The 15,307-nt window shown below is 48.9% G+C and overlaps 1 protein-coding gene across 2 annotated transcripts in view; it reads right to left on the minus strand.

Moving 5' to 3' along the window:
• Positions 1–11,675, minus strand: part of LOC149308238 (fibrillin-2-like) — a 70,850-nt gene extending 59,175 nt beyond the window's left edge. Inside the window, exons 1-5 of one of the 2 annotated variants that reach the window (XM_089535369.1) lie at positions 11,589–11,675; positions 6,986–7,233; positions 3,553–3,635; positions 2,759–2,857; positions 534–629 (exon numbers count right to left, since the gene is read on the minus strand). In XM_089535369.1, the coding sequence (XP_089391495.1) occupies positions 534–629; positions 2,759–2,857; positions 3,553–3,635; positions 6,986–7,161 (454 nt within the window). In that variant the 5' untranslated portion in view covers positions 7,162–7,233; positions 11,589–11,675. Of the gene's footprint in view, positions 1–533; positions 630–2,758; positions 2,858–3,552; positions 3,636–6,985; positions 7,234–11,588 lie in introns of those variants that run through there. The other variant, XM_089535370.1, reaches the window with a different exon arrangement.
• Positions 11,676–15,307: the final 3,632 nt, after the last annotated feature.

Here is a 15,307-nt window from a genome sequence, read left to right on the forward strand (position 1 = left end):
CGGGTAGGAATCCTGAATTTTTCCCATTCATGAACCGACAGCAAAAAGGGAGCAGGACGTGGTGTTTTCCAAAGTTTGTAGGCCATTGGGAGGCCAGAAGGGCCAAATTGGGATGACCCAGGCTGGAGTGGACAGATGAGACTGGATTACAATTCCCAACATTCTTCAACATGGCAAAGGCTCATGTAGTTTCAGGGCATTTGGAGGCGCACATAATTCCTGCCATAGAGCCGGCATGGTGCTGTAGTTGGAACAACCAAACCCCCTTAGACTACAAGCCCCATCTGACACACAGCCAACCAGCACACCCAGTGGTTTGCTGCAGTGGGAGTTGAGGTTGAGACCGATAAAGTGGCACCAATCACCCACCCAAACCCAGCACCCTACAATCATGATGGCCTGCAGCAAAGTCCTAGCCCTGTGCTCACACCCCTACACCGCTCTGCCTCATAAGGTTATCCCTCCCAAGTTCCTTGCACATGGAGGGGTGTGCACAAGCGCATGCAGCTACCTAAGCATGCCTTGATACTCACGCTGGCCGCAGTATGTTCCTGTGTATCCCTTCTGGCACTGGCAGGCTTCTTCGTTGCAGCTGCCGCCATTCATACATCGGACGTTGCAGGACTGAGCTGGAGAAGGAAGGAAGGAAGGAAGGAAGGAAGGAAGGAAGGAAGGAAGGAGATCAACAGGAGGATGAGGAGGAAGCAACCTCTCCTGTTCCTTTAGGGGTTCTGGGTTTGAACTCCAAAAATATTTGACTTATTTCTATCGGTTGCTATGAGCCTCCAAGTCATGGCAGAGTTTTCTTAGCTAGATTTATCCTTCAGAAGAGTTTTGCCACCATTGCTTTCCTCTGAGGCTGAGAGAGCGGGACTCTCCCAAGGTCCCCCAATTAGTTTCCGTAACAGAACAAAAATTAGAACCCTGGTCCCTTGGAGCCCAAATCCAGCACTCAAACCCTGCTGGCTCCCATGTATCCATCTTCCTTTCTCCCAAGATGAAGCACCAGGCAGCTTACAGCCAAGGTGAATATAAAACACAGCCAACAGAATTTCAGGGGCCAAAACTATGGTGTGTCCCACCTCCATATGTTGTGGGACTTCAGCTCCCAGCATCCCCAAGCTAGCCTCATTCATGGTGAAAGATGCGGGGAGCTGCAGTTCCACTACATCCGGAGACAGGCCAGACAATTCCCACCCACCAATGTAAGTCATAGGTCTCTTTATGAGGAAGATGCTGGTATACCCAGGCTTTATTCAGCCTTTTCAGATCAGCTCTGCTGTTAGAGACCCAAAGAGCGACAGGGGTTGGCGGAGGGACTTGCATTGGGGCCAAGTGTGGGTTTTTTAGGAATAGCAAGGAGCCAGGAAAAGGAGAGACCTTTTGGCTATCCCTGCACCTTGAAGGGTATTAACACCTGAGATGGATCAGGCCCCAAAGCGGTCTGCCCCACTGCCCCCATAAGCCTATTTCTAACCCCAAACCTTGCCTTTATCTCAGCATTCTATTAATCCTAAAGGCATCGGATCCTGCCTAATTGTGGAAACTAAGCAGGGTCAGCCCTGGTTAGTACTTGGTAGGGAGCCTGCGAAGGAACACTTCAACTCCTAGGCTGCATTTTAGAGGAAGGGTTTGGCAAAACCGCCTCTGAGGACTCCTTGCCCAAGAAAACACCACGAAATCCATGGGGCCACCCTAAACCAGCAAGTACAGATTAAGCGCTCCAGAAGGCGCCCCAAGTCCCGCCATCAGCCTCGGTGCAGCTTTGCCCCCCTTCCTTCCTCTCCTTGGTGACCCATAGGGCCCTCTGGAATGTGGGATATTCAAGCCCCTCAGCTGCCCACCCGCCTCCCCTCCGCAGGCACACATTCCTTGCATGGTTGGGAAGATTGTGAACATCTGGGGTCTCCATTAGAGCGGAAAACGACAACTTGGGCAGCTTTAAAAAAAACACCCCTATTTGGAGTGTGTGAGAGTGTGAGAGTGCGTGCGTGTGAGTGTGATTTTGCAAGAGGCAACAGACTGGAATGGGCTAGCAAGACTCCAGACTGGTCCAGCGGAGGCCAAAGTCCCCAAAGTTTCTTCCCCTACTCCCATTATAGCTTAACATGCTTTGTAAAATAATAAAAAATACTAGAGGTGATGATGATGATGGTGACAATGGCCACTTAAAACACAGGGTCTGGTTATCTCTGTAAGGGAGCTGAGGTCGAATTGAAAGAAAGAATCAGAAAGACTGTCTGCAACTCCAATCAAAGGACTGGGGACGAGGGGCTATTAAATAAAAGTCATAGTTTTCTGTGGGTTTTCCGGGCTATGTGGCCATGTTCTAGAAGAGTTGGCCACATAGCCTAGAAAGCCCACAAAAAACTATGGATGCCTGCCATGAAAGCCTTTGACTTCACATTGGAATTAAAAGTCAGTTGAGAGCAATCGACTTTGGGATTTTGGCCGAATATAACAGCATTCTCTCCAAGGCGGTGAAAGCTCTCCAAAACAGGGTCAGAAACTTGCAGAGATCTTTTCAAGTTCAGAGTAAAACCCAGAGTGGGTTCTCCACAGACTTGGGAGACATCAGCATCAACAGCCAAGGAGTCTAAATGTGTGGAGTCTGGTATGTTTAAAGAGAGAAAGGTAACGACGGGAATGAACCCACTGTATTAAAATGACAAAGCAAAGGAGTACAAATGCCGCATGTGCTTCCTAGTTGCACACGCTTGTGCATGCGTTCACATGGATCCAGCGCAGCTGCACTCACCTCCTCCGGAGCCACAGTTGGGGGAAAGTTGCCCGTTGGAACAAGTGCACATGTTTGGCCGGGAACAGAAACCGTCCCCGCAGGAATTTCGGCAAATGGCTATCAGGGGAGAGGAGAAAAGCAAGAAGAGATACTCAGCTATCCTGTTATTATTAATTATTACTGTATATACCCATTAGTACAATCCCATTCTGAATCCACGAAACAGCGATACCTTTATAAGAGCACCCAAAATGTACAAAATATATGTTGCAAGCTTTCAAAAGCTCCACTGGCTTCTTCGTCAGGCAAATCATGGCAGCCTCTCAAAGGACAGAGGCAACTAGGATGTCAAAGGAAGTATCTTTTTGTGTTGCTAAGGAGTTTAATTTCCTGGACTTTGTAACTCCTTGTCTCCCAGAACTCACACAGCCAACAAAGAGGAACGGCCTCTGCCCACATGAATCTCCCTCCAGACCATCTTAACTCAAAACAACACAGCAACATCTTGACAAAATGCAGGCCTGTGACTCCAATATCGTCATTTTTTCCCTTTCTCCTGTTTGATTTTAACACCTTTGCCTGATGAAGAAGCCAGAGAAGCTTGGAAAGGTTGCAGCATGGATTTTGTGCATAAAGGTATTGCTGTTTTGTGGATTTGGGGTGTTGTTGTGCTTTGCTGTATGGCCTACACAACTACCCCCAGATATGCTTTCTGTATCTACTCATGCATAAGGGTAGGACTTTCAGTCAGACCATTGACCTTTGGCCAGAGAGATGGGCATCGCCAGGGGCATCATCAGTGGCATACTCACGGACAATGCACTGGTTTCCTCCAGGGAGGGTCTTCCATCCAGGACAGCAATAGGAATGGAACCGCGACCCACAGACGTTTGGCCTGGAAGTCAAAGGAGGGAACTGTCAGGAGCAACAAGGGATTCGCTATCAGATCTCCATGGTTCCCCAGATTTCTATTCTGCGCTTTCCCCAACAACCTCTAGCTTTGCGTGCGGGATTCTCCTCATCCCCATTTTATCCTCGCAACAACAACAACCTTATGAGGTAGGTCTGGCAGAGATTGATAGAGAGAAAGGGAGACTGGTTCAAAAGCCCATGGCTACTGGACTTCCACTTTAAGGGGCCAAAGAATCTGTTCAGGTTTTATTTCAGAGTTTTGTTGTTGTTGTTGTTGACATAAGTCATTTCCGACTTACGGCGATGCTAAGGCAAACCTATCATAGTCTTCTTGGCAAGTTTCTTCAAAGGGGGATTTGCCATCGCCATCCTCTGAGGCTGAAAGAATGTGACTTGCCCAAAGGTCACCTGAGGGCAGGATTCGAACCATGGTCTGCCAGTGTCCATTGCTCAAACCATTACACCAGGCTGGCTTTTGGCAGATTTATTTCAGGGTCTAAATGAACTATCTAAGGTGCTGAACTTTCCTTGGAAGTCTGGAATGAAACCCGGAGTGGACTCAATGCCTGCCCCAATGTGGAAAGCGCTCACTGCCATCCACAGGTATTTCTTGGCTTAGTAGGGCCAGATTGCTTCTGTGGGGGTTTGCTTTTGCCTCCCTCTGAGGCTGAGAGAGTGTGAATTGCCAAGGCCACCCAGTGGGTTCCCACGGCTGAGCGGGATTCGAACCCTGGTCTCCAGAACTGGGATGTAAGCTGCCCTGTTCTTCCCCAGGGACCTCCTCCTAAAGGAACGCATGGAAAGGATGGAAGCCAGTGAGAGAGATGGACATCTGCCGGGATGTGCTTTGCGTGCCTCTTGTGTCAACACAGCAGTCCTTGTGTTTACACCGGGCGCTTTGGCCCAGAACGCGTCCAGGGAACAAATGTTCCTTCAAAGTACCTCTCCCCCTCTTTGTTCTCTCCGGGGGTCTGAGGAAACAAACAGGGCACACTTTGGGCAAAGCCAAGGACTGATTTTGAGAAAGGGTCAAAATAATGGGGGCCGGAGAAAGGGGGTCAGAAGGAGAACCATTTGGCCGCCTCTCCCATCCTCAGAAAAGGCAATGCTCCTCCAGTCTTAGACCTGATGCTTTTTATCTGGATGACAAATAGGCTCCTGGGAAATCACCCCTGTGACATCATCAGGGGGCCACTTCCTGTGACATAAGGGGGAAGCCCTTATGCTTTGGCCCTTGATTCTCCAAGGTGTCCTTTGCAGTTAAAGAGCTATGATTCAAACCCTGGTCTCCAAAGTTGTAGTCTCAAACCGCTACACCAAGCTGGCTCTCAGGTCATGTAAATTGGGACAACTGGAAGGCACACAACAACAATAGCCAGAAAACATCAGATTAACATGCAACAGCCTCTCCAGTGTGAAGGGCTTCCCCCCTGCAAAAGAATCACTGCCAGCCCCATTTGAATGGCTTCTGGGGATACTGGGAGTTGCAGTAACCCACTTTGTGGAGCTTTTCTGGAGGGGAGGAATATATGCATTGCAGACAGTTGCATCAATGCAATGGGTTTGAAATGGGGGGACCTGGGGGTTTCTGTCTGTCTGGGGAGATGAAACCTGTAAGACAGAGAGCACAGCTGCGGCCCAAGTGCCAAATGGAGGCCAAACACAGCCACCTTTGTTCACACCCTTCATTTGGTCCCTCTTGAAATCTGAGAAACGCTGCAGGTCTGCTAATGAGATTCCAGCGCCTCCCTCTCCGTCTGGTTTCTCTTCTTCTGCCATTTAAAGACTGTGACCTTTTCATGCTCCAACCGGGCTGGAAGTCTTCCCCTCTTTGTCTCTTGGAAAAGGAGACCACCTCTGACCATGTACAAAGGTTATTTGAAAGCCCTCGGCCTCTTCCCAGAGAGGTGCCTCTAGGCATTTCAGCCATGTACAACCTCCTGTTTAAAAGGCCCCTGACAAAGACGCTCCTTTTCACAAAGCCTTGTTATGACCCCAGCCCCATGGCTTCCTCCTTGACTTCTGTCTAGCGTGAAGATTTTTAGCAGAATCAGCATTAGGAGGATAACCAAGATGAGCTGGAGGCACACAAACTTTCAGAGCTGGGTTGCAGGAGCGTGTCTGCAGTGGACAATGCAAGAAAGATTAGAGATTTTATTTTTGCCAATCCTACCATAGCCATGTGTGCTGGCCTGCAACAGGCAAGGTAAACAGGAGCTGCCCTCCGAATCCCTTCGTGAGAAAGGGCAAAACAGAGAGAAAAAAACAGAGGGCAGACAAGCCTGCCTCGGCAGCTATCCCTCCATACTACAGAAGCAAAGATGTACCTCTGGACACCTAGACGGAAATCATAAGGAAAATGGAGGCTTGTGAAAGTAAAAGTCCTCCCTGGATGCATTTTGGAAGAAGCCTTATAGAAGTGAATTCTACAAAGTTCAACATGTTTTAATTCACTTCTGCAAGGCCTACCTGATCTGGCATATATTGCATATTGTTAACTTTGGATAAACCATTTGCAGAAATAGCTTGAACTGCTGCTCGTTTTGGGGGTTCAGGGATCGCTCTGTATTCTTTCCATGTCATTTTGGGTCTGGTAGTAATGTTTATATTAAGAAATTATGCCCAGGAGCACACTTTCCTTTAACTGTGTAGAACAAGGCTGAAATGGGATCAAACCCAAAGCCTCTCTAGCTGTCCAGTGCCCAGTTCACACAATGACCAGCCAGTTGCCCCACTGGGAAGGCCACATGCTGCCTCTGGTGTTTGTTGTATCCCTTCAAGTTGTTGCCGACTTATGGAGACCCTAAGGCCACCCTGTTGCAGGGTTTTCTCAGCAAGACTTGTTCAGGATGAGTTTGCCTTTGCCTTCCTCTGAGGCTGAGAGCGTGACTTGCCCAAAGGTTTCCATGGCTGAAAGGGGATTTGAACCCTGGTCTCCAGATTTGTAGTCCAACACCCAGGAGGTGAAGTCCAAAGCCTCTGGAGACCTATGTCCTGCTCCACTCCGTACTCCATTCCGTTCCCATTTCTTTCCCACCTCTCCTTATTCCATTAAAAAACAAAAACCACACTCCCGCAGCATTTTGAATCTCTCCTGCATGCTTTTTGCTCATAAATGGCTTCAAAACTTGGGATTTTCTCATGTCTGCTGGAATAGACCTTTCTTTTGGATGACACCATTTTGGCTACCTGCTCAGAACTGTGACCACTACTTCCATGCAGACACAAAGTGTGGTTCTCAGGAGGCTGCGTTTGTGTCTGCTCCCTTGAAAATTCACAGATATTTGTATATTTCGAAAAGCTGGGTCTAAGGAAGTAAAGGGGTCTGCTTACCCTCGCAAGGTATCGTGTCCTCTCCGTCGCACGCGGCTGGATGGCGGCTTGTTCTCGTAGTTTGCAAACCGGTCAGCCTGAAGGTCTCCCTCATGTTGGCCGGAGGCAAATCCCCGATGGATGGCCAGCAGAGGAACGCATCCCAGGAGGAACCGGGCCAGCCACGCCGCTCCCATGGTGGCCAGAACTAGCCCCCAAAGTCCTCAGGGCAAGGTCTAGGTCAGGAAAGCAGGCTGCCTTCTGTGAACCTGGGAAGAATTATCAAGATGAAAGCGGGGGCACGTGTGGCCAAACAACATCAGTGTGGTCAAAATGGCAGAAATGATGGATTAGGAGAAGCTGCAGCAGTTTGCCTTTGCCTGAGTTCACAGGGAAGAGCAAAATTATGCCCCCTCCTCTCTTCTCCTCCCTGATCAATAAAGTGCAAATGCCTTTGCCTTTTGTGCTTTGAACTCAGTTTACAGCAACTGAATTAAGATGAGGACAAAGAGGGAAAAGAGGAGGAATAAGGAAGCAAGACATTTTAGGAGCATCTGAAAGAACAGAGGATGAACTGGGATTCACCTTGTCAAACAGGGACAGAGGCCAGAGAGGCAGGCAGACCTCAGCTTCACAAAAAAAGGCCAATATTGCCTGGATGTGGAGAGAAACCTCTGGATGGTCAGAGCAAAGTAATGATGGAGCTGATGGCCTAGACTGGTCTTTCTCATGCTGAGAATATCCAGCTCTGTTCTGGACCTGGACTTCCACTGAGCAGCAGGGATGGACTGGATGACCTCTAAGACCCTCCTCTCCAATTCTAGGATTTAGTGGAACCAAACGCATGAGGAATTCCCAGCCATTAAAAAAACCAAACAGTTTCTGTGCAGCAGTGGGCTCTGCACATGTGTGTGTTCTTTCCCCATCTCGTCCTTTAATAATTCACATATGTGCTTTTGTAAACACAATGGGGAACGTGGGAGGAAGCCATCTTGATATGGTCACTGAGTCCAACTCCAAAAGAGTCTCTTTTGGGGGTGGCATTAGGAGCAGAAGGTCCTCCTCACTTTTCTGTGTGTTGATAAAAAACGCACATACCCCAATATGACCAGTTGCACTAAGATCCTTTTCACGTGGCGTTGCACCAACGCCCAAACATCATGCTTGTGCAATGGTGAAAGGACCCCAAAGGGATGGGCCCTATGCCCCTCGGAGGGCCAATTCGGACAGCCTTTAGACCAGTTAAATAGCAACTGCCGGAGAGACATTTACGTTGGGATCTAACACTATTTGGTAGGCTTTTAAAACTGTTTTAACTCCATACTTGGTTTTAATAAGACAGCGTAGTAGTAGTTGTTGTTGTTGTGTGTCTCCCAGTTGCTTCTCATTTAGGGCAACCCTAAGATAGGATTTTCTTGGCCATATTTCTTCAGAGGGGGTTGCTATTGCCTCCCCTGAGGCTGAGAGAGTGTGACTTCTTGCCCAAAGTCACCCAGTGGGTTTCACGGCTGAGATGAGAATCGAACCCTGGTCTCCAGAGTCCAACATTCAAACCTTATGCTCCCAACAAGCCTGTTTAGATGTTTCTATTTCTCTAAGATTATAATTCATCAGTTTTGGGTGTATTTTCTTTAACCTGTGTTAAGAGAGGAAGGATTAAAGGTAACGGGACGAACAGTCCATATAAGTCACACTCCCTCAGCCTCAGAGGAAGGCAAAGGCCAAACCTCTCTGGACAAATCTGGACAGGAAAGCCCTGGGACAGGGTCGCCATAAGTCAGAAACAACATGAATGCACACAACAGACCACAACAACGGACCAAAACCTGGTACAAGGGAACTTGGTGCAAAGAACTCTGCACCTTGAGGACTAGAACCTTGCTTTCTTTCTTTTCAGGATAAGGACCAGAAGTGGAACCCCTGCCTTTGGAGCACAAGGTCTTGGGTTCAAGAGCCGAAGTCTCTGGGTAGAGCCAGGCAAGAAAACCCCCTCCTCCAGTTCCTGCCACCAACACACCCACCACAAAATCTACCCCGCAAAAACATGTAGATCCACAGTATGCTATTCTCTCAAATTAAGGAAGGAGGCACTGATTCTTTTTGGGGGGTGGAAGGGATTGTATTCCAGCATCTGCAAAATCAAAATGTGTTTGATAGATTCTGGAAAACTCCAGAAGAAAAGTTCCAAGACAGCAGGATTTTGGAGAAAGGGGAGGAAAGTGGAGAGGAAGGACAAAGGAAGAGAATTCCTCGAAATCCCTGGGCTTCCTCCATAAGCAAGGCATGCACAGCATTTCCTGTGCCCCTTCCAACACCCAAAGGTCCCACCCTGAGCATCATGCGCGGGCCCCATTCACTCCAAGAGCTTGCTCAGGCGTGTGTGAGATGATGGTGATGATGCACCCCACCGCCCTCCATTCCAAACTCTTGAACACGCAAAGGTTCCATCCTGCGCATCTTGTGCCAATCCCACTGCTTCCAGAGGTGGAGGTGGGGGTCAGCTTGCTCAAAGAAGTCTGAAACTCACACACTCCATTAACATGATGCCCCCTGACACCTTCTGTTTTGTCATCTGGACACCCCCAGTGCCCACATTGCACATCATGTGCTCATCTCATTCATGGGATGGGATGGAGAGGCTGGCCCCAAACAACCTCCCCATTGACATATGGCAACCACACACACGCACACCTTTCAAAGGCAATGCATGAGACCCAAACTGCTCCTTTTTAAAGGAACCGTTATTTCCTTGCGAAAGCATTTACCCAAAAAAAGACAATGGAAGAGGGAGTGGAAAACTTTGAAACACCCATGTACCAAAGCACAGACACAGCTGCAAAAAGACTCCTTGGACTACAATCCCCAAAATCCCCAGCCGCCTTGGAGTGGTGTTGGTGGGGAGGAAACTTGCAGCTACCCCCTCCAACAAAACCAAGTCACTTTCCCCAGCTCTCAAAGGGAGTGACAGAATGGGAAGAAGGGATGAGAAATTTCCCAGCCTAGAGACTCCTACAAGTTTCTTTCCTCCTGCAAAATTTGGGGAGATGGCTTTCTTCTAAGGGAGGGGTAGCCCTGCAGACCCAAAGAAGAAGAGCATCCCAAGGGAGAGTTTCAATGACTGGCCAAGGAAGGAAGGAAGGAAGGAAGGAAAGAAAGAAAGAAAGAAAGAAAGAAAGAAAGAAAGAAAGAAAGAAAGAAAGAAAGAGGAAATGCCTCTTTGGAGGAATGTCAGAAGTGAACAAAGGAAAGCCCCAGGGAGGAGGGCTGAGCAAGGGCTGCAAGGCAAAAAGTCACCCAGCCAGAGAGGGGAATGAAGCCAAGCGGATCCCCCAAAGGCCCAAGACTCCAAGGACCCCCAAGTCCCTTCAAGAGAGTGGAGAGGGAGAGAAATAAAGAAAGAAAGAAAGAAAGAAAGAAATACCTTTTTGGGTGGTGGGCTGTGAAGAGATCCAGAGGGGGGTTCTGGTCACCCCTCTTGTTTCGGACAAGAGCAGAGGAGGGTCCAAGGGGCTCCACAGCCAGGGAAAAGGGGGAGCGAGAAAGAGAGAAAGGAGAAAAGAAAGAAAGGAGGAAAGAAAGAAAGGTACACCCTCGTAGTCCAACTTGGGCAGGGGGAGGGCCTTGGAGGAAGGGGTGCCGAGGGGAAGGAAGGGGGAAAGAAGGCACACACACAGAGACAGAGAGAGGCACACACAATATACACTCACACCCAGAGACCCAGGCCTCCCCTGCAGACTTTCCCCCAGACAGAGGAGAAAGGCAGAAAAGGGGGGCACAGGCTGAGGATGAGGCTTTTTACCCCAAAGGCAGAGTCGAGGAGGGGGGGTCTATTTTGTGCTGGTTTTGCACATTGTACCAATACCTCACTGGGTGGTTTGCGTCATGTGCGAGTCTCTTTGCACACTCCTTGTGCCCCACACTTTCTGATTCCTCCCCTCAAACATTCTCAATATACAGCTGTGGAGGGCAAGGAGAACATGAAGAACCACAGAGGAGGGTAGTTTGGGTTGGGGTTTTTATTGCCTTTCTCTCTTTTTTGGCTAAGTGGTTGAGTGCAAATGAAAAGGAGGTGGAGGACATTCCACATTAAAGAGATGAAGCCCCATCATCCCCGGGACACCCTCGAGATTTCATGGTGAAAAGTCCAATGGTGTGTGTCACAGCACTGGCTCCTTCAAAAATAAAAAGATGAGAAGGAGGTTGTTGTTACACACAAAACCTTGCCTGTCTTAACAATACAAAGGATTGCCAGCCTTCAGGTTTCACAGAAATCTTCATCAGGCCTGGTGAAAATGGTCTGTGAGACTTGAAAACTTGCAGATTATTTTGTTCTCCTGGATGAAAGGCACAGGAGGTGCAGATGGAGCCAGTGTGGGTTGTAGTGGGAAACAGCTTATTTCTTTGGACTACATCTCCCAGTAGCTAAGACAGGTGGGGATACTGGAAGTTGTTAAACAAAAAAAGGGGGAACTTTCCAAACAAGGGTCTTCTCAAGACCTACCTGGAAATGGTAGGAAGGAGGACGTCTGACCTTCTGGGCAAACTGGGGGAACTGGGTACAAAATTGTGTTCTCATGAAACAATGTGCAAATCTGACTGCAAGAATTAAAAGCAAAGGTCTCACCTGGAATGAACCGAGGATGAGACAAGGCCCCCATTCTAGAGTCTTCAAGGTATTATTGCCTTTGTCCCTTTGGAGGCTGCTTGTTGCTGTAAAGGGAGAGAGGGATTAATATTGCCATACATCAATGGAAAACAGCAGTGAGACTGGGAGGAAATGCAACAAAATCAAGACTAGGAGACTTGTGACACCTGGAGGCTTGCAACCCTGATTTGATATGTTATTTGCCAGTGGAAATGATCCATGTAAGTAACGCCAAATTGGTGTATGGGTTATGACTGTTGGGGCCCGGATTCGTATCCCTGCTCCGCCATGGGAACCCCTTGCAGAAGTCACACTCTCTCAGCCTCAGGGGAAGAGACAAGGACAAGACCCCTCTGAGGAAATGACAGGTTCATCTCAGGCTGGTATAAGTTGGAAATGACTTGATGGCACACAGCAACAATTAAAAATGACAAAAAGCCATTTAAAAACTGTGCCACTGGAACAAATACAGCACCTTTTAAAGGCTCTTCAAAGTCTTCAGTGCTCAGAATAAGATAAGTAGACTATAAATGGAAATGAAGTGATTGATCCAGAGATGGAGCTCTCTGGCTGAAACAGAGCGAACAGACCCAAAAACCCCCTTGCTCTGCCAGGAGTCTGGGAATCACACCTGAGAGAGACGCATCAGGTGTTCCAGATTTTTCCTTCAAACTCTTCGCAGTCTCTCTCCACCGCCCTTTTCATTCTTCTTTCCTTTTTCTGGACTCCTTTTGGCACCAGGAGCTACAGATCCACGGTTGGACTGAAGCCAAAATGGAAGGAAAGGATCTGACCCTCCTTGGCCCAAAAGGGCTGAGATCTAAGGCATAAAAGCCCAGTCTGGGCAAAGTGGATGAACGGCCAAGAAAGACAGAAACCTGCTTTTCTTGCAATGTCAGACAGGATCTGGTGCCTTTAGGGTATTTAGGCCCTCACTTCGGGTGCATCTACATGGTAGAAACAATCCCTTTTGACACTCTTTAAACTGCCATGGCTCCATCCTACAGCATCCTGGGATTTATAGTTGGTGAGGCACCAGCACTTTTGGGCAGAGAAGGCTAAAGACTCTGTAAAACTACATATCCCAGGATTCCATAGGAAGGAGTGACAGCACTTAAAGTGGTTCTAAATGGCATTATTTCTCAGTGTAGATGCAACCTCTGTCTCTCCAGGTGCCAGGACTGGTTGGACTCCACTTTTATTCCCTCTTTTCTGCTCACGGGAGACAGAGGCTGCATCCAATCCCTGAAATGGCACAATTCTCTCTTATCCTAATTTTTTTAAAATCACTATGCGGCCAAAAGTAATGGAAAAACCCTGCAAGTAATGCAAGGCTCAGCAGCCACAAAAAACATGGTAACTACAATGAATTGCTTGTTTTAACGCTACAAGGATCCAGTGGAAGGAATGGGACACTTGGGAAAAACAAGGTTCCTCCAGGACAGTCAGCCAAGGTTTCTTGTACATAGCATGGGTGCTATATGCAATTGGAGTCATGTATGTTTAAAAAGCACTCACCGATCCTCATGTAGTGTGGCTGATACTTATACTTTTAAAAACCCCACACCAATCTGTATTCAGCATGCCTGCTATTTGCAGTTTTAAAACAATCCTGGCCCCCATTCTGTGTGTAGCATGGTTGATATTTGCAATGTTTAAAAACCCTCCACTGAGTCCTAGGATGTTGCAGGGCCAATACTTATACTTTTTAAAAGCCCACACCGACCTGGATGTAGCAAGGCTGGTGTTTGCAGTTTTAAACCCCCTTGACCTGAGCTGTTTGGAGCATTGCTGGCATCCCCACTTTTTATGTCGCCTGCCCTGGTCTGCTTCAGCCTCTTTGTGGGGCAGCATCCCTTCCATTGAGGTTTCTTCTCCTTCTCCTCCTCCTCCTCCTCCTCCTCCCAGCCCCAAAATCTCTCCCTTTCCTCCTCCTCCTCTTTTCCTGACTGGGCTGTGCATTAATCTAGCATGAGGTCACTGCTTGGAGAGTTGGAGGTCCTCTGTTGGGTTGTTTCGGGGGGGTCTCCCGCCCTCGGCTTGCTTTTTCCTGTCTGAGGCCAGGAGAGGCTTCTGCCAGGTGCCAGCCTGAGCATGTTGAGGGCATTGGCCAAGAGGCTGGACTCCACTTGGATGCTGTCCACCCATTCCTAGACAGAGGGGAAGATCCAGCGGCAGAAGGACCTCACCGTGGCCCAAAGGCTCCTCACTAACTCTGTTTTTGGGTATCCGACTTTGAAAAGCCCACTGACAACAAAACACTTTTAAACTTGCTCCTAAAATGGCTGGTGTTGGACTGCAACTTATCAAACACAGAGAGGAATGCTGGGAGCTGCAGTCCAACTACAGCCAGAGTAGGGTTATCACAGGGCCTGGTCAGTGGGTTTCCATGAATGAACCTGGTTTCAGACCCTGGCCTGTTGGAGTCCAACACTTGGACCACACTGGTCCAATATATACAGTTATATCCAATGTGGTTATATCCTTTTATAACCCTATATTTGGAGTTACATGCTTGTTAGATCCTGCAGAATTTCCCTAGTAATGTGGATCATGTGTGTTTTGCTTTGTTATATGCGTTCGACTCTTTCTGGGATTTCCTAGAAGAGAGATTATTCGGAGGATGTTGCCTCCCTCAGGGTCCAGGGGTCACTCAAAGGGTTTCCAGATCTGAGCCAGGATTTGAACCCTGCTCCTCCAGAGTCCTAGTCCAGCACTCAAACCCCAGTGCAGAACTGAATCTGCTCCCCAATAGAATAAAGGGGGGAAAGAGATATTTCCAAAGCTCCCTTCTTGGGACAGCTGCATAAACCCCACACTGATGGGGAAAAGAGGGAGGCTGAGAGAGTGCGCAAAGGAGCCATTCATCAGGATCCGGGAACAACGTCCCTGCCATGACGTCATGCGCCCAGGGAGAGTGTGGGGCCATGTCAGAACTGTGACCTCACTTCCTCTTTGGCCTCTGGGACCAAGGGGGAAGGGGACCAGCTCAATCTTGGGGCCTCTCTTCACTCCCCCCTTTCAGCCTCCCCCAAATGGTGAAGCTGGACCCCAGGGGCCTGGATCCCTCCCCTCCTTTCCTGTTGTGTCTGCTTGGAAGCAATGGGGAGGGGTCCCATCTTGCTGCTGCATTTAATAAAATAAACCCCAGTTGCCAGACGGCTGGCGGCCAAATGAACTTGGCATGCTTCTCCATCTCTGGAGGATTTTTTTTTTGGGGGGGGGGGGAAGCAGAAGGACCCCTCCCTGAAATCAGGAAATAACTCTGGAGGCAATGGGGGGTGAGGCGTGACTCATAAAGGCCCCACGGAGCCAAAACACCCGACTATCCTTTCTCAGCAGCCAAATTCTTAAGGTGGGGTGTGCAGCCAAGGGGATGCCTGCCCAACGCCCCCCCTTTGGTTTCATCTACTGGTTGCTGGACCAGTTTCAGGGTTTAGGATCAGTCCAGTTTTGGGGTGACCCCTCTGCAGGCTAAATGCCGCCCCAGTTTGGAATACTGGAAAGTGGGGAGTGGTCTTTACCGTCCTCCAGGGTTCGAGGCTGGGATGGTGTCCTGGTCTGGCCTGGTTTTCTGGCCTCCCTCCAAAGGATGGGCTCCTGGAAGCAGAGCAGGGGGTTAATGGCAGGACTCTGTGGCCCAAACAGTCAAGGGGCCTCCTTGGGCAGCAGGAGTCTACCCCAATGGATATCAGCCA

The sequence above is a fragment of the Sceloporus occidentalis genome, unplaced genomic scaffold (assembly GCF_023333645.1).
Source record: "Sceloporus occidentalis isolate IW3139 unplaced genomic scaffold, rSceOcc1.0.p SCAF_8, whole genome shotgun sequence".
Lineage (NCBI taxonomy): Eukaryota > Metazoa > Chordata > Lepidosauria > Squamata > Phrynosomatidae > Sceloporus > Sceloporus occidentalis.